The sequence below is a fragment of the Seriola lalandi genome, unplaced genomic scaffold (assembly GCF_002814215.2).
Source record: "Seriola lalandi dorsalis isolate HSWRI2012SDOR001 ecotype SW California unplaced genomic scaffold, Sedor1 jcf7180002054898, whole genome shotgun sequence".
In the NCBI taxonomy this organism is placed as follows: domain Eukaryota; kingdom Metazoa; phylum Chordata; class Actinopteri; order Carangiformes; family Carangidae; genus Seriola; species Seriola lalandi.
The window spans coordinates 707,591-727,590 of record NW_019525450.1 but is presented as its reverse complement, the minus strand read 5'-3'; the positions used below and the strand labels follow the sequence as shown (position 1 = coordinate 727,590).

At 42.1% G+C, this 20,000-nt stretch overlaps 1 protein-coding gene across 4 annotated transcripts in view; it reads right to left on the bottom strand.

Moving 5' to 3' along the window:
• znf536 (zinc finger protein 536) overlaps positions 1–20,000 on the bottom strand; it is a 241,165-nt gene that overhangs the window by 58,094 nt on the left and 163,071 nt on the right. For all 4 annotated transcript variants that reach the window (XM_087180210.1, XM_087180209.1, XM_023429722.2 and 1 more), the window contains 2 exons: positions 19,541–19,699; positions 9,899–11,686 (listed from right to left, as the gene is read on the bottom strand). In XM_087180210.1, the coding sequence (XP_087036336.1) occupies positions 9,899–11,686; positions 19,541–19,699 (1,947 nt within the window). The remainder of the gene's footprint in view (positions 1–9,898; positions 11,687–19,540; positions 19,700–20,000) is intronic.

Below are 20,000 nucleotides of genomic sequence, written 5' to 3'. Positions count from 1 at the left end.
ATTTGTCTCGATGCTCGCTATTCTTATTCTTATTCCCCCTGCGGTTTGTGTTCTCTCTCTCTCTCCCTCTCGCTCTCTCTCTCTTTTTTTTTTTTATTTTCCCGAGCGCAACTTTGTTTATCTGAGTCTTCTTTATTTGTTTCTCTGCGCTTTTTTGATGTTTAAATCAAACATGTTTTTAGCGAGTGGTCGGGATCATCCTTCACTACAGGAAATAATGCAAGTTATTTGTCCTTAATTGCCACAGAGCTTTTCAAACACGCCAACTCGCTGCCTATGTGTCTATACCTGTGTATGTTTTTTTTGTTTTTATTAGTATCACTGCATGCATCCATTGATGTGGAATAACAGAGGAAATAAAAGTTGACATAGTTTTCTTTTTTTTTTTTTTTTTCTTCTCCCCACAACCCCCAGTTTCCCTCTCCCTCTGCCTCGCTCTCTGTTGTTTTTTATATATCTGTGTTCTTCCTTGAAGTTGCTGCGGCATTGTCTCATTATGTGTCGACTAGCTGTGTAAGTGTAGTTATTATGCCTGCGTGTCTTTGCCTGCCGGTACTGTCTGTCTCTCTCTCTCTCTCTCTCTCTCCATCTCTCTCTCTCTGTTGTCTCTCTCTGTCTCTCCCTCGGAGAATGAGGAGCTTTATGAGTACAACTCCTCTGAGGCGTCCTCTTCACATCTCCAGGGCGCCTGGGGAAGGGAACGTTGCATTCTTAAGAGGAGCAACTCAAACTGAACAAAGTCTACAGGAGTCAGGGAAGAAAAGAAACAAACAGCAAACTAACGAGATGGGAAGCAGAGATCATGTCAAATATATTGGGTTGGAAAGGCCAATTCATAACCTATTGTTTCATGTTTTGCAATATTGAATACGACGCACGCTAACGTGACTATAAGTGCACGGGGGGGGGGAGGGTATGCAGACTTGCATATATATTTAAAAGCACTTGCAAACATACACACACACACACACACATATATATATAGCGTATGAGCGTGGTCTCCAGCTCCCTGTAACCTCCGAGCTCCCACGCTGTCTTCACTCCTGCTTCTACAGTAATGAATAGAATAATTGTCATGTAACTTTGCAATCATCCCGCATTCGTCTCCATTTCCTTATCAAGGGCAACTTGATACTGCCCTTCATTCACTGTACTTCACTTCCAGGAAACGTGATGTGGCCAATATCAACGGTGTTATTAGTGAAGATGGCTGAGAGAGGATCACGGGAAGAATATGAAGCCTTTTTCAAAAAGGGGCCTTTCAGCAGGCGCAGCAGTTGATATCTGGGGAATTAGCGAGGGGAAAATATTTTTAGAGCTATCACATCTGCCGAGGAGAAAAGAGAAGCAGAGAGGGAGAGAGAGAGAGAGAGAGAGAGAGAGAGAGAGAGAGAGAGAGAGAGAGAGAGTGAGCAACAGGTACCTTCCTCAGGGCTTTTTGACAGCAGCTATTACACTTAATTGCTCTTTGAAAACTACACTATTTGCACTTTTGGGTGACAAGGTGATAATTCACCTCTGCACAAGTTAAAGTGGTAATATTGTTGCACATGTGAAACGGCGGCTCGCTTTCACCAAGCCTTCAGAGCTGTCATCTCTCGGCGCAGCGGAAGGCGCACAGTGAGAGCTGGGTATCACCAACAGTCGTCCTCTTCTTCTTCTTCTCAGTCGGAGACAGGCCTCCAGACGGCTTAATCACTGGAGAAGCCCCGTGCCCTCCAGCAACAAGGAGGAAAAAAAAGAAAAACCCGAGTGCGAGAAATAAAGAAAAAGGGAGGATCCCAGAGTGTGGGAAAGTGAAAACGCAGAGATCTGAGGAGGAGGAAGGAGAGGAGAGCTGCTGGACTCGCTTTGGTCTGAGCGGAAAGACATCAGTGGTTGAGCTTCAATGCACAAGTCAGTCAGATATTGGTCAAACTCTGGTTGAAGTTTTAATTAGGTTAAGCTGTTTACAAGAACCTTTGCAAACCTACAATTGAATCTGCTATGAATATACGACTGAGCAGACTGAGGCAGTGACACGACCACGAGGCTCCGACACCGACTCTGATCATGAGGGGCGTTTTGCAAGACAGCCAGAATTTCTGAAGAGATCATTTAGTCTTATTACAACTGAGGTCTCATTTTTTGAAATCTGGGATAATTTCTAAAAAAGAAGTGAAACGGCACAGCCTGCACATTAATGCGAGAGGAACTAGAATTACGGCCTTGCAGTTGTACCCCTCCGCCAACCTGTTAAGTGAAGGAATTTAATAAAAAGGTATTGCGTGTATTTTGTCAAAATTAGTGCATGAATTTTTCAAAAAATGTAATTATGTTTCGGGAGGTCACTGTGACCTCTGGCCACGGCTGTAGGCATCGCAGAGGCAAAATGAAACGCAGCGTTGCTCAGTTCAGCACACGCAGGAGTTTTGCGGCGACAGCTTTACTTGATCTGGTATGACCAATTCGCTGACGATAGCTGCTAGCAAACCTTCGACAGATATCGTTGTCAGTTTGCTGATTTAATGATTTTTCTCACTTTTTTAGCTTCTTGTAAACATGTTGTCACTTGTGGCCTCGAATGTTGGCTGCTCGGCAAAAGTCACACATGCTCGCTTTAAATAGACCTCCACTTTAGCCAAAGGTTCTTGGCACACTGTGAAATGATTACCCAGAATGCCTGTTGTTTGCAAGGATGCAAAGCATGTATACATACAGTGCTGTATATCCTCATTCCTGTTAATGTAGAGCTGTATTGTAGAAGTGTCTACATTGAACTCTGTCTTGTAGATTAGATCGTACACACCACCTGCTCCCCCCTGGGATTCTCAGGTGTCACCCTCCTGAACTTTCTGACCTACTTTTAAATGTACAGAATAATTACAGCGACGCAGGTAAACACAGGGGTGTCTGGGAGCAATAAATATCCCGGCCCTTTTCCACCTGTCAAAGCATTTTGTGCGAGTGCTTATAGGTGTGTGTGTTTGTGTGTGTGTGTGTGTGTTAGAGACAAGCAGCAACTGAATTTATGGTAATTAACCACCTGATGAGGACAGTATTATTGGCAATTACCACTTTCTGCATTATCACAACTTTTAGATGCGTGTGCGTTTGTGTGTCTGTCTGTGTGTGTGTGTGTGTGTGAGAGAGAGAGAGAGAGAGAGTGTGGAGCTTTTATCAGACAGTCAAAACAGAGATAAAGAGGATGTGTGTAATAAGTGATGGTCAGTGTCACTGACACTGTCGACTACTGAGGGTGAGCGATGTCTCATACAACTCAAGAACCGAGATCCAACCTCTTGTTTCAGCATAAAGGCCCGAAGTCTGAGTGTGACGTCCCAGCTGAGGTCTGTCTGTGTGCGTCTGCGTGTTGCATGTGATCCTCATGTGTTATTGGGATTTTTTTATCAGGTGCTCCAGTTTCCACTCAAGGATTTACTCTACGTCTGCCCCATTCTTCATTCAACCTTTACATTTTTGCCATGTTGTGCATAAACAAAAAGAATTTTCAAGAATTTGAATGTAATTTACTTGCATTAAATTCTTAATATCACCAGTGGGAAGTAAAACATGAAATTAAGAACAATCAAATATATGAGTAAAAAGAATGTATCCACGTTTTGCCTTGTGATGAACACAAGCTCTGGTCTCTGTAATGTGTAATAATTGCGGTGAGTGATGTTGGTGTGTGTGTGCATGAACAGACACTGTCGGTTACTGTATCTGTTTTACACCAGCATATGTGCATCTAGCAGCATATGTGCGTGTGTGTGTCTGTCTGTCCTTGTGTGTGTGTGTGTGTGAGAAGCTTCATTTGTTATGCCTACCTTTCTTCCACTTAAACCAGAAAAAGTGAAAATTACACCAGTAATGCCAACTGTGATCCACTACATCTGCGCTTCACAGCGAGCCCACCAATCCCACCATATGTCTTTAATTATCATCATTGCTTTACAGAACCTGTTTCACACACACACCCACACATGCACACACACACACGCACACACTAGTCAGCCTTTTATTATAAGCATGTAAGCAGGCGTTTGAATGTTTGCCTGCGCCTCATGAGCACACAGATGTATAGATGTGTGTGTTTGTGTGCGTGTGTGTCTGTGTGTATGTGTGTGTGTGTGTGAGTACATTTCTTGCATATTGTTCTAATAAGACCTCAGTGTTCATGGTTCACACCCCTCACAGTGAAGGCAGGCTGGGATACATGCCCTCTGACAAAAGTAACTGATCACTAGTGAAACAACTAGTGCTGCATTTAAGATGAAATCACACACATGTACATGCACTTCTATCTTTGTGAGGACACTCACTGACAAAAAGGCATTCTCTAGCCCCTTAGCCTAAATCTTGACCCTCAAACAGCCTATGGCCAGAAGGGCCTCACTCTGTCAGGAAAATACTCGGTCCTCACTATGTAGCATTTTTAAGTACACACACACACACACACACACACACACACACACACGCACGCACACACACACACACACACACACACACACACACACACACACACAAAATAAAATATATCTTCACTCAGTATCTATATTTTAAATGTGCAGAGTTCTACACTTCCTGCTTCCTGTCTGCAAATGGTGGCAAAGGTTAGTATGTGGGGCATTATCAGTTGTGATATCACCTTTTCAAGCTGCTGTATTAACTTTATTCTTGAGTTACATATTATTATACATTCCCTCGAAGGCCTTTCAGCAACAACCAGAGAAGTGGTGTAAACTGTGTGTTTCCAGTCAGAGATGTTGAGTGCACTGTACACACATTCTTTTTTAAATCAAAAAAAGGCTTCTAACTGAATTGTATTCTAGTTCACTGAAGACATGACATTTCTGATAGATCACTCCCTGTAGAGTTTGTGGGATGTTGTTGCAAAAGAGTCAGAATAAAAGTCAGAGATGGAAGAGTTAGTTAGCAAAAGGATGAATTACAGCGCCTTCAAAATAAAGCCCAACTTCAATTAAATTATTGATTTAAACTGACAGTTTTACACATTTAAACAATTCAGACTTTGTGTTGTAATGTGTCTTTTTGGCGCACAAAAACTGAACACATGGTTTTCATTTCAAATCGGTGATTAATATTGTTAAAACTGCACTTAAACCTCATTTAATGTTAAAATTAGCCCAATCTCAGTCAGTCAAAGAGACTTCATTTCTACTATTGCTGCATTACCGTGCTCCTTGCTGTTATTTGGTGACACAGAGGCACCGCTGTACTGTATGTGTTCATCCTCTCAAGTCTACAGAAATAGACTCTTTTTAGTGTCATCTAATGTGAGTACGGGAGGTGACGCTCTTAGAGAGTTTTTATCAGCGGCAACAAACATCGACAAACAACAGCACGTTTGAGGAGAACTATAGAGCTCCACGCGAGAGTACTTGTAAATTGGGAGTGATGGGTATAATTGATGAGAGAATATACAAACCCCCCACCTCCCCTCTCCTACCCACTAACTCTCTGTTTATGTAGCCTACTTCTCAAATTGCAAGAGGTGCTCAGCTTCCTCAACATTGCTCATCCAAGTCCTACAGTTCTATCAGCCCCCCCCCCCCAGCTTGTCAATCCCCGACCATCTGAAGTTCCGGTTGACATCAAATATATTAAATGAATGAGGGGTTCGAGGTAATGTAAGTAACACGATGTGCGGAGCAATGTTCGCAAGCAGTCGTGGCATGTATAGCAATGTTTGAATAATGTAATACTTCATGTTTGATAATGCATGGCTATAGATAGGTCTCCACTGCAGCCAAGTATTGATTGTGTTAAGCACATCTACAGTACAGCAAATGGTGTGGGGTTCATATCAATCTTTACACAGCACATTGTACCTCTGTAACCAGATACCTTGTCTGATTACAGAGACCTCAGGGCCACTGCTGCTGTTAATGACATTTATTGATAAATCCTCAGCCAATTTAGGGAGGTGTGGCTTAAAACTACAGATGTGTGAACGTGTGTGTGTGTGTGTATTTGTAATATGTCAAATTGTGGGCAGATTCATGTGCATTGCACCCCTTTTTTTTTTTCTCCCCCCCCACCCCCACCCCCCTCCTATGGGCATACAAATGAAGAGACGGCCACTCCAGACGTGCAGTGCGTGCCCTACAACAAGTCCCATAGATTCAGAGGAGAATTTCGATATTAATGATTTATGCTGTATTTGCATACAAACCTAATGCAAACCCACTCCAGATAATCACATTTTGCCAGGTCTGAATTGAGTTTTGCGGACGTCTTTGCTGCCCCCACCTTCTCCACCCGCCAAATAACATTGGAATGTGTGGCTCTTGCTCTTCGTGCTGCGGGTGACCCCCAAGCACAAGTGCATTTTACTGTGGAACAAGTGTGGTTTTTTTTCATCCAATGTGTTATGTGTGGCAGCACTGGCAGCAGCGACAGTAGTAACAATGGTATCAGTGATAACAATACCATTGGTAGCTAATGGTAGAAGCAAATCTATCCAACTACTGAAATTCAATTTTTGTGTTTTGAGATACAAAAATACTTCTACTTCTATATAACACATTTATTTGGCCACAGGTGTCATATAAAATAAATAATCCACAGAACGCCATGTCCTTAAAGTAGCTCCACCTGGGCTATTAACAATCATTATATATAATATTATAACATACATCACAGACAGGAAGCATTCTAAATACAGTTTGCTATTAATTATCACATAGTTTGCGTACTTTTTTTTTTTTTTTTTACTGGTAATTACAATTAAGTAGAAGTAGCACTTAGTACTTATGCCAAGGTTTCCCACCGCACTGAAGCTTTAATGATGTTCCTCACTTGTAAGTTTTCTTGGATAAAAGCATCTGTCAAATTAGTTAATGTAATGGAGTATTTTTACTTTGTGGTATTTATTCCTTTATTTAAATAAAAGATCAAAAACTTCTTCCACCACTTAGTAACAGTCTAAATAGTAAGAGAGGTAGTATTAGTTGTAGCAGTAAGAATAGCAGATTGCGTAGTATCAGTAGCAGCTGCAGTCGCATCAAGAACAGTATAAGTAGTGATACCAATTGCAGTAATAGCGTTTGTAGCAACAGCAGAAGTAGAGCTGTTTTTGTAGTAATGATAGTAATTATAACAGCAGTACTTGTGGCTGCAGTGGAGAGACTGTAATAGCAGTGATCATCATATCAGTCCTATTAATTCTTGCTATGGGTTTACATGGGGGGCTACAGCACGCAGTTCATCAGAGGGTTCACAGGTAAAAACTGACAGATAAATATACATTAATATTCAGACTAGAGCCTCCAGTTCATTAAGCGTGTGGTAAGAGTTACCCATCATACTACTCTGGGATCCTTCCTTTCAAAGTATCATTCAGTGAATTCAGCTTGTTCTTTACTAAAAAGATATGGATACATAAAGCTTTAAACATAAGATACAGTGTTGTATTATCTGGTACATACTGTATATCACTGTAACAGAACACACAGGGCAAGTCACACAAGGTCACACTAAGTGCTCCAACTCACATCTCGATTTTACTTGTGTTTCCTGTAATCTTTATATTTCTATGCTACCTTCAGAGCCATCTGAAACGATAAATATCTATTGCAAGGAAGTTGTATGTATAATAAGTTGTTGGTATTTCTAATTATCATGACTGACTGACTGAAACTAGGACAAAGTAACATGTAAGAAAGGCTTTTGTTCCATAGACAAAGGGAAATACTGTATAAACATCAAGCATTCCTAGTTGTGAAAGGATCTGCCCACGTTACGTAGCTTGATTTCACAAGCAGGAGCATTCTCACACAAAACCATATCTTTATTAAAAGAAATATATGCATATATATTTATACATCAATGTTTTATCGTTAAAATAGCCTAACGATGTCAAGATATGCAGAGAGCCCGGCTCCATTGCAGCGAGTAATATTGTGTTAGACGGAAAGGTCAGATGAACACATGTAGCTGCATTTCTTCATTATCAGAGGGGTCACTATTGTTATGGGTTAATGCATCTTTTACTGTATCTTTATGAAGCCGTGCCTGTAAACATGAGCTCTGCCTTGCATAAGGAAAATGCTGCATTATATTTTTATCCACACGAAAGAAAATATTTATGATTGTGAATCGCATTTGGCCGTACTGAAGTTAACACTGAGAAAAAAAAAAAAAGATCTACAATATAGTGTCTCTGGAACTTAACTCATGAGTTACCTGAGGTCCCCCCCCGAAAAAACAACCTTGAGGGTTTTTCTGAAATATTTGACGTCCATTCAAACCTTTGTTACTCAGCCTCTGAAGCAGATGGAAACATGAAATAAAAACCATTTAAGAGCTTCAACCGTTGACTTGTTGACTTGTAAATCATTGGCTTTGCCTTGGACATTATATATGGCTGGAAAAACATGCACATTTGTCAACATTCTCAGTTCAGTTTAACTTTCTTTTCTTTTTTTTTTTAAATGTTGATGATTAGGTTAAAGGGTGATTATTAATAAAAGCCGAGGGTTCAAGGTCTCAAGGGGTTTTCATTTCATGTTTGTATCTATCTGTTTCAGAGGCTGAGAAATAAAGGTTTCAGGCGAATCTTTACCTCTAGCTAGTGGTGATACTGGCTTGCAGATCCTCCTCCTCCTCTGACATGTCTGTCACCCTCAGCCTTGGCTAGCTGGTTAGCAGCTTAGCAGGTTAAAGTCAGTATTTGAATCTTCTAAGTTGTTGTTTTTCTTGTTTTCATTCAGGCAACTGCTGTAATCTGCTTCAATATCAGTCCCCTCGCTCAGATCGTGAGCCAACTTTAACTTTAAAAACTTTTTTTGCAGCTAAAACCGCTGATAAAACAAACAAAATACATCTCCCATAATGGATTTCTCCTTTCTGACACAAAATTCAGCAAATCACAAACCATTTCATCAGTCACATGTCTTAAAAAACAATGTAATCATATACTATGTGTGTTCATCTTATCCAGTCTTAATGGGAGAAACACGCGTACGCCGCTTCCGGTCTTAATGGGTTAATGAATGTAAAAAAGACACCTTTTTTTGTACATTTTTAAATGATTATTATTTGCTGGTTTGAATTAACAATGGACAATTTCCAACTAATTCAAACGTCTGAATTTCCAGTTTGAAGGAGCTGTCACAGATCGGACCTCAGCCTCTGTCTATGTAGTGTCTATAAAGTCATTGTTTGAAAGCTCAAAACCAACTTTGGGTTTTTACTTTCTTTCTATAGAGACACTTCAGCAACAAGCCCTAAACAGCAAAAGAGCATTGTAAAAAAAAAAGAAAAAAAAGAAAAGAAGAAAAAGGACTTCCTTTTTCAGTCTCAAGGAGCAGCTATAACCTTAGCAGAATCATGAAAGTTGACAGTTCATTTTTCACAGGGTCATAGATCGACGAGTCTTATAAAGTAATGGGCTTTTGGGAGCCAGTTTTATGAGAGCTAAGATAGTTAAGAGACATGTGGAGGAGATGGCATGGGGAGCTGAGGTCCTGCTCTGACTCATCCAGGGTTATTCCCTGCATGCTGTGGGGTGGGAGGGAGGCGCTGCACTCCCAGTAATATAAACGCGTAATAAAGATTAATCTGTTGCTAGTCGCCAGGCTGATAGCTTCTAAACTTGCTTGAAATAAGGCTAAAATCACTTCAGAGCCAATCTCGAGACCTTTAGTGAGTGTCTGAGATTCCTATGTGGGTGTCAGGGAAAAAAAAAATGTATATATGTTTACCTTGTGTGTTTAGTGTTTAGTGTTTTAGTGTGTATGCAGTGCAGGGAAAACTCAATTTGTGTTTCAACACATGTGCATTCATGACTCTTTTATGCGTGTAGTTCTTCTTCTGGTATAGGTGAATATATGTGTGTGTGTGTGAGAGCTTTATAGGAGTTACAGTGACCGTACTGTTTGAGCACACTTACCAGGTGCATCTGGCCTCTTCATGCCCCCCGTGGGTGCTCCTCCTGTGCCGCCTCCCAGGCCGTTGAATGCGGGGATGTTGTCGTTGCTGTAGGCTCTGAGGACAGACAGCATGTTCATCTGCTGCTCTAGGTGGGTCTGCTGCTCGGCCTTCAACAGTCCTGGAGGACCTCCGGGAGACAGGAGGCCCAGGCCCTGCTGCCACTGCTTCTCCAGCGGCAGAGCTTGGTTCTGGGCTTGGGGAACCAGAGACAGTGGTGCCATGGTAGAGGAAGATGCTACCAAACCGGCGCCACTCCTTGGGGGCAAGGAGGAGTCATCTTGGAGGTGTTTGGGGTGGTTCTGGAGGTGGTCTGAAGCTGGACTTCCGTCTTCCTCTCTCTCCATGTCCATTTGCCCATCCTCATCTCTGTCCTCCTCCTCTTCAGCCACTCCTCCCTCCTCTTCCTCTTCATCAGAGTGATTCTGTTGCTGCTGTCTCTTGGGGGTGGTTGAGGGGGTCTCATTGGCGCTGTGCACCCCAGCCTTTACAACCTCGTCATCTGATCCTGCCTGGTCCTCTTCAGCATCACCACGGGAGCCCCTTTCACCAATCTGGTCTTCCCCGGCTGAAGCTCCTCCTCCAAAGGCCTGGCTAGGTAGGTCAAGACCCTGCTCTGCTGGGGCGATATACCCCTGAAGGCCCTGGTTGGCCCTCGGTGATCCATCATACAAGCCACCAAACCGTCTGTAGAAGTCACTCTGGAAGGGATTGTAGGGCTGGTCCATGTGGTTGTTCCAGCCTCCCTGGCCTTTCTCTCCATCCCTGTCTCCATCTTTGTCAAGGGCCACACTGGAGGTCTTGGTGTTGGAGGAGTGGATGGTGGAGGTGGTCGGAGAGGTCTCTCCATGAAGCTCCTTGCCTGTATCAGACCGCTGTAGCTGGGCCTTACTCAGGTGGTTGGCCTGGAGGTGCAGAGCCATGAGCTCCAATGAGGAGGTGGAGAAGGAGCAGAAGAGGCAGCCGTGCCACGCCACGTTATCGTGGATAGTGACGGAGGAGCCGGGAAGAGATCCGGATGCAGACTCAGGCCGGACCGACACAGACAGGTCAAGTGGTTCGTACTGGGACCCAGGTTTTCCAGGCTCTGAATTGAGTTTGGCTTCAGCCTTCTCCTCTCTGTCCTGGTCAACCGAGATGGCCCGCTTGGCTTTGGGCTCACCGTTGTCGTGGTAGAGCTGGGCCTGGAGTTGGACTGGACTCTGGTTGTCCTTCATGTCTTTCTTCATGGAGCTGAGGACGAAGTTGTCCATGAAGGCCTGAAGAGAACCTTGAAAGTGGACTCCGTTTCCCATCATGCTTTGGTAAGCCCTGCTTAGGTCGGAGAAGCTAGCGGGACCTTCTGTCGCGGTTGGGACATGGGAGGAAGGGCCATCGGCTGTTTTCATGTTCTCGGCTGAGGAGGCGGAGTCAAAACGGCGGTCTCCGCGCTCACGATCTCGGTCATGCGGCGACATGATGCCGGCCGACGCCCACTGATGTGGCAGCAGTGGACCTGCCCTGAAGTCCAGGTTGGGAGGCATTCCCTTGAAAACATTACGGAGGACATCTGGTCGGGCAAAGATACCGCCGCCACTGGCTGTCTTCCCATGATCCTCTTTGTGGTCAGAGGAAGCGGTGTGGCCAGAGGATGGGCCTGAGGTGGTGGAGCCATTTTGACGCTCGCGGTGGTGGCGCTCCAGGTGGTACTTCAAACTGGCAGACTGGGTGCCGGCATAGTCACAATGAGGGCACCGGTAGGGTTTCTCTCCTGAGAGGTCAAGAAAGAGACAGAGAAACAGAAAAGGGAAAGGCAGGGAAAACAGTGAATAATTAACCTGATTATTAGATTGACTGGATATCAAAATCTATTTATTGGAGCAGGGAATGTGGACCCTAGGGTCATGTAACCTCCCTGAACAAAGAAAATTAGGTCAAATGAGTTGAGCTCACAAAAAAGATATGCATTTCATTAAGTACTGTAAAAAAGAGGATATTTTTGCAACTGCCTCACTTTCAGTTGGCATCCAAACACATGTGATTTCTAACTCCTCAAAAAATGACGAGGGAATAATGTCAAAAAAAAATGTCAAATAGCAATTTAAGAAGAAAAAATAAATAAAGCACAGAATGAAATAAACTGCAAAAACAAAATGATAATGAACAAGATCCCATGTCTTTTCTCTTCCACAGTCATCAGTTCTGCACCCCTTGATGTGTGTGTGTGTGTGTGTGTCTCTCACTGCATGTGTATTGGGATGTGGGTGTGGGTGTGTAGGCATCTGAATATGGGTCGATCCGGCTTGATCCAGCAAGCCAGCCATCACCGAGTGAGCCATCACTCACATCAGCACAATAAAAAACATTTCACCATATGGCGCTTTCAGTCCACTATAAGAGATAATATTTTTTCAACTGACAACAAAACTGTCTCGATGCTATCTGCGCGCACACGAGCAAGGGCGGGGGCGGAGGTTGTGGCTAGGTTTCTGTTTGTGTGTTTGTGTATGTGTGTGTGTGTGTGTTTGTGTTTGTGTGTGTGTGTGTGTGTGTGTGTGTGTGTGTGTGTGTGTGTGTATGGGGTCATCCTGCCTCTGTTGTGGCCTTGTTTACTGTCAGGCCCTGACGATGAGAATGCAATTTCTCAGATATTCCCTATTTGCAGTTTATCTCGAGAAGCATAAATCAGCCACGGCACAAGATCTCCCCAACCACTGCCACACGCTGCAACACAAATATGGATGATACACTACAATGCAAAAATAAGTTGATGAGTATTTAAAAAAAAAAAGAAAAAAAAAAAAAGAGGAAATGTGCAGGCAACATATGTGAACCACATGCTTGCAGTTGCAGTGAAGCCTTATGATAAAGAACAATATGATTCACCACAGGATACACAGATCAAAGTGATTTATATTACGGTAAAAGAGGGGTGAATCTGTTGTGTAACATTTACATATATTTATTTATGGTGCTCACACATATTCATGAATATTCTTGATAATGGTATAACACCAGCATTATTCTGCCAGAAGTGGATCTTCCATTGCAATGATACTTATGTTGAAATAGAACACATCCTGCTAGCAATTATAATAGGCTTGGAGTCTGAGCCAGCTTTGGATTCATTAAACAATGAACAGAGAGGCGAAAAATGCTAAGCTTGATTTTTTTTTTTAATTAATTTATTTATTTTTTTAATGTATACACATAAAAAGTTCCCAGAGTGGAATTTCTGTTAGAGGGATAACAGTAACAGAACAGAGAGAGGAAAAAGAAATAAAAAAGGAATGGTAGTGGTGTTTTGTGTGTATGCACATTTCTATATATATATATATATATATATACACAGTATAGGGTCTTAAAATGTTTAGATTATACACATGGAAACCATTTTATAAAAGGAAAAAAATGCATTGTTACGCAAGGCTGGCTTGAATGATTTAAGTCGGGCTGTGTAGTAAATCATGGATATAATTAGCAAATGGCATACTGCTCAAGTAATTTATCATTATTTAGAGGGCACCATTCCAGAAAAAGACTCTGCGATCTGCGGACCTACTGCAGAGTTCTCAAATAAAGGGCCACAAACACCAACTCAATACAATATTGATACAGGCGAGGAAAGAAAAGGAGGGTATACAAAAGAAAATTGAAGGTGGAAATGCTGAGGAGAGGAGGGACAAAGAATGAGGGAGACAAAAAAAAAAAAAAAAGAAGGAGCATGCAGAGAGACAGATAGCCCTGACTATAGATAGAAAGACAGTGATTTGATATCTTTTCTCTTACACTAGAGTGGCTATAAAACATAGAGTATATTTAAAATAAACCATACGAGATGAGCTTTTAACCCAATAAGTGCTTCTCCTGTGAGCTGCCGAACAGAGGCTCAGTGCTGATTTAATAAGGAAACGTCCCTGATGCAAATGATCATTCTCAATTCCTCTAACTGGACAAAATGATATTCTAGGAGCCAAATTAGACAGAAATTAGACTGATCTGATCTTTTCCTTTTTTTCCTCCTCCTGTTTTTTTTTTCTTTCCTTATAAAAGGTTGTTAATGTTCATGAGAGGAAAATAAAGATTAATGTGGCATATAGATATCTGAAATGAGAATGAAAATCACAGATTGTACGTTTGACACTCCCCTTTGATGTTTACAGAGGAAGGTAAACTGAAAATAAACACACGTGCCCTCAGAGAGCGATCGGTTTGTTCCGATTTTCTATTAAAATTAAGAATTTAAATATATCTGGAGTGAGTCAGACAGACGACAAGTGAATCGCTGCATTTACTTCTGTTTACGTACGTGTGTGTGAGTGTGTGTGTGTGTGTGTGTGTGCGTGCGTGCGTCTGCACCATGTGGAATGTGTGCGAACACATGTTTATGCATGTGTGTCGGGCCTGAGCCTGTGTGTATGCATGTGTGTGTGTTTGTGTCTTACAGGGCCATTTGGACTGGCTAAGACATCTGCTCCATCATACGTCAGGGGCCTGGTGTGACATCTGGGGAATATACTGTATCCTGCCTTGCAACATTACACACAATTTACTGCTAAAGGTCATTATGTACCCGTTAATCCACTTTTAATTGATATCAGCGCAAACAGCACAACCTCCCAGCCACATGACAGATCACTGCCACCACAAAACCAGGAAATTGCTGTTTGGGAGTTAAAAATAGATTGATAAACTTTCCTTTTTTATTTATTTTTTGCTCTTGTCCTTCTTCACTTTTTTGTTGCACTTTGGACATTTTACTCTTGACAAAGGTGAATGATAGATGCACCAATATAGCTGTCTTAGCTTTGACTTTAAAAACTGGAGCTCATAAACATCTACATGAAACCTTTGTGGCTATAAATTATCATTCTCCTGATTGCTGTACTGGGATCTGCTCCCTCCACAGTGTGTCTGCACTTCATGTTGCATGTACTTATTTCCTCTGGCTGTGTGTGTAAAGTGTGACAGCACCATAGATACAAGTAAAGAGAAATACCCCCCGAAACCTGTACAGAGGGGCAATTAAAGTGGCTTAGATAGATATAGCACACCGGAGGATGAATTTCCTTTTGCCAGAAGGATGGAAAAGAAAAACAAGTGGGATATTTATCTGCTTAAGTTAGTGGCTACTAGTGGATTGCGACATGCCTTAATACTGTTTGACAACATATAGATGCATAGTGTACCCAATGGCAAATATGATGCATTTAAGGATAATGCTGACATGCCTGACTATTTTTCTTATGCTCAATAAACTAAAATATACAGTTCCTTGAAATAAAGTTAGCTCCCAAAGTAGCTGTAGTTTTGGGCACATGTCACTCCAACAGCAGTAAATAGTACATGTATTTGGGACTATTTTTAGCAATGGATTAATACACATTTTGGTGCTTTAGTGTGCATTTCCAGCACCAGGGTAGTGTAATGTGGGACTGAGTCAAAATGTTATATCACCCAATGCAACAGCATCTCATTGGTGTTGCCTTTAATCGCTTTTGGACAATAGATCCTGTATAGAAATATGCACCAGGTGGCAAATATATTAAATTTGTGCCGTTGTATTGAAGATAATGTATGTTAGAGATTGGAAATGGAGGAAGAAAAAAAGGAAGCAGTAAGAAAAAAAAAAAAGAAATATATTAGGAAGGAGATACTGAAAGAATTAGGAGTGAAGGGAGGAAGGAGGAGGCAAAGGAGTGAGAGGGATGGAGTGGGAGATCACAGGTCCCTCTTGATTCATCCTGATTACAAGGTTAGGTTAAGGTTAAGTGACATGGGCAAGTCCTGGCTCTCCTCTTTCTCTTTCCCCCTCTCTTTGTCTCACCCTCTCATCGTTTAAAGGTGAGCAGGGACTCTTATTGGTTATGCAGCCCTGCCTGAAGTTATGTGTGGCTATTGTCAAGAGCGAGGACCTTTTTATTTTTTACACACAGCTGCTTACTGCTAAATAGTGCCTTGTCCAGAAGGGGACAATCTGGGCCTCTAATTGCTGTCACTGAAGCCTAGATTCATTATGTGACTTTCCCATTAAAATGTGAGCATTAATTTGTATAATGAAATATCACCCTCTGCAGTGTGTTCATTAGCTGTGGCCCCACACTGTAGCGCCACAGCAGCACAATGTTAGCTACCTAGAAAACTGTGGTTAATTTTGCTAATGGATATTTTCCCACTCACTGTTCAAGAGGAAATTAATACTGTAACATTAGCTCTTTAACTTTTGGAGAAATTTAAATTCACTTCATTCCTTTCAAGCTGGTGTTAGTCGCTCATTAATCTCTGCGTTGCGTTGCACAATGCTGCCTCGACCGGCTTGCTAGGCAATTCCATTGTGTCACTCACATTGCATTAGGATGAAGGGGAGCTCGGCTGTCATCTGTGAATTTCTCTGCATTGTCACCAGAGCACAGAGAGGATCTTTAGCTGCTGTAAAAGTCATCTCGTGGATGTAATCAGGATGTCACAGTGGAGCTGCTATGATTAGGTTATAGGAATGATTTAAAGGCCACATATTGGGGATGCATCAAGCTGTTTTTCTCTCCGTGCGTAGAGGACTATGCTAAACCTGTGCTTAGATAGGCTCACATCCAAAGATACATTCCTTTCCAAAAGACAACATCCTTTCTAACCTTTCTTGCTCTTGCTCCTGGATGCAGAGGGCTCCTTTTTTATTCCATTGTATTTTCGAGATATGAATGGATAAATGTAGAATATACTGTGTGGATGAAATTAGATGGACCTACTTGTCTGTGTGTGTTTTGCCAAATGAATTAACGCCAGGCCCGGGCTGAGGTCTCTGCTTTCTCCATGATAAAATATGGCCCTCATGGGTATCCTTACTGTACTACTCAAAGCAGACATAACTCAGCTCTCTCACCACCAGATAACAGATGCTTCCCGAAAACCACCACCGTCTCTATCGCAGCCTGGCTGTGACCTGGTTGTACTATTTAACATAAGGATCTTAATTATTTGAGTATACACCAGATGTAGCATGCTACAATATAAAGCGTTTCCTCTAATTCCTTTCCAGATCTGAGGTACAGTATGTGTGTCTTATTAAGGAGAGCAAAAGGGGGTTACAGTGCTGGTGGTCTCTCATTCTGCCTTTTAAGTGCATGGAAAAGGAAGAAGAAAAAAAAAAGAAGCAAAGGAGACAGAGAAGGAGAATAAAAAGAAAAGCAAGCTTTGATTCTTCTCAGCTGTAAGGGATTTCCATTTCCAGTTGTGAGCGTTTTAGCCTCGGCGTCCCTGCTGGCACCCAAGGATTATTTCATAGTGAAGTGTAGAAACTAACAAAAAGGTCAGGACGGTCAAACTCAAGCTTTTCAAGAACATCTTGAGGAACTGAGGGGTAAATGTTTGACAGAAGAGGAAATTTCTGCAAGTCATGTTTTTTTTTTTTATTAGTGTTCTCATGACTGTGTTGGGTCCATTGACAAAATTCTATTATATTGTCAGGAAAGCATACTTTTATGCCTCTTTTCCTTAACAGACCTTAACATTACTCACTACCCCTTTGTTAAAGCATTTACATCTAGGTTACAGGTATTAAGCTGCACTCCTGTCCAGGTGATCCAGGTAATCTGTAGGTATTATGTTAATTCCTTGTTCAAGGAGGCTTTTACTGGACAAATGGTGGTTACTACCCTACAAGAAGCAGTGTGTCTTCTAACCATGATCTTTACTCAACTTTATAGGAGCTATTTGTAAGTTTTACTATTGCTACATAGCTAACATTAGCATTAACAGCTGTTTACTTACCAGTCTAGAAGAAAAGTTGTGAGTTATGCATCAAACTTTATTCCTTTACTCTTCAGCGGTGGAAAGCCAATCTTAACTTTTGTCTCTATCACATCTTTTTCTTCTACTAAAATTAGCACACTAAACAGCTAGCCGCGGCCTGCACACGGCAACTCATCGTAACCTCCAATCTGCCCTGAAGATGTAGCGCTGCCAAGAGGGCGTATTATAGCATCTTGTCTTGTAGGTGCAACGATGGCCGAAGCTCTTGTGCAACAATGACCACCACCCGCTCCTGGCAAGTTACAAATAGCCCCTTTAACCTTATATGAGCTATGTGTAAGTTTTGCTATCGCTACATAGCCAGCGTTAGCATTAACAGCTGTTTACTTAAGAGTCTTGCAGAGAGCTTCATCCATCATGTTTACAATACAAGAAGTTATAATATGTCCTCTGAGCAGTGCTAGAGCAGCATGGACACGACAGAGACTCGATATCGGAAAGTGACAAGAAGGGCTGACTGGTCTGGAGCTAGCTGGTTAGCGTGCTAACTTCAGCTTCCACTGCTGGAGACAGTTTTTGGCGAGTAAAGGAATGAAGTTTGTTGCTGAACTTGCAATGTTTCCTCTAGACTGGTAAATAAACAGCTGTTAATGCTAATGTTAGCTATGTAGCAACAGTAAATAACTCATTTAACCATAGTGTAATAGATATTGGCAAAAGGAAGGATTTGAAAAGCATTAGCATTAGTAACTGTTCTTCACTTCTTTAACAGCAAAGCGTCTTAATATCACAATTCACTCTTTCCAGTTTGGAAACAATGACTCTCTGCGGGAAAAACTTAGAGGTGAGGAATCACCTTATGAGGCCCACCAGCTAGAAGCAGGTGTCCTTGTAAAGTTGTCCTCTGTGTTGTCTAATTGTGACTTTAACCTGGATAGTCAGTGGGGCGTTTGTACCTTGCAGAGGGTTAGAACCCTGGCTACTGTCCACAGTCCACATCATTACTCTGACTGCTGCCTTAACCTCCAAGCAACGACCAACATGCAGGTTCATCACAGAACTGCCTGAGCCTGGGCTGGTGAGATGTATGGGCCAGAGAGTACACAGCTCAGAGGGTTTGGACGCGTGACTGAAAAATAAAACTAAATCTATTAGGCACATCATCTCACGCGTATCCCTAAACTGTGGACAGGCCAGCTTTGTTTTGGCTTGAAAGTTATTCAGAGTTAGCGAGTGTGAAATTGCCCTCTGAGTGATGTCATCGGAGGACACTGAACCCTTGTTGTGTTAATTAGAGCTCAATGAAATGATGAGTATGAAAAAAACAGACTAACAATGGCCTTAAACCTCAGTGAGGGACACTGTTGGGAAACGTGTGTTCCTTCTTAGGAATAGTTTGATGTAGTTGTCTTTATGTCAATTTGAAGAAAAATGCATGAAAATCTAAATCTGATAAGAATGCACAGAAAATATCACTATGATTACATCTCATTGACTACTGATCAGGACGTGTGATTTGGAAAACCATAACCATTCGTGCACTTTATTTTTTGTTTCTTTCTTACTCTTGCATTAAAATAAATCCTGTTTAAAGGTTTCCCAGGACAACTAATGCAGTATTCATCAATTACAATATTAATATGCGATCAATCAATCTGCATCATATCCATCATATCAGTGGCAGATTTTGACTCCAATATCTGATTAGGCCAATATTCATAAACCAATATGTCAGTCTAACCCCAGAAGGAATGTCAGTACAAGTAGTAAAGTAAATTTTGCATGAAGTACAATAAATGTTTAATTGCTGGAGAAATGCACTCTGAGCCTGGACTTGGCTGGGGGGGGGGGGGGATATCCTTGGACGTTTACTGACCTGTATGTATCCGCAGATGAACTTTGAGATGATGAGAGGTGCGGAAGGACTTGCCACAGTAGGGGCAATCCTTGGAGGATGAGCCCATGCTCCGCTCGCGATGCTGGGACAGAGGCGGCTGAATGCTCCCCGCTGCCTTTCCCAAGTCCTCCCCAACATCTGGAGCGCACACAGAGACAGCACAAGGAGGGAGAGACAAATTGAAGGTGTGTTGAGTGCCACTTCAAACCGCCCCTCCACACATCACAACACAACACGTTTTTTTTTTTTTTTTTTCTTCCTTTCTCCTCTGTCTGTCTCTCATTGTCCCTCGTTTCCCTTGCTCAAATGTGCGAACGCTACACAAAGTCAAACACATCAAACAGGTTCACGGGCCGCGCTATTTTCCTCGCTGACAGAACGCTGACAGTTCATAAGCTTTTCAGTTTCTTTAGAAACACCATAGTCCTGAGATACCCCC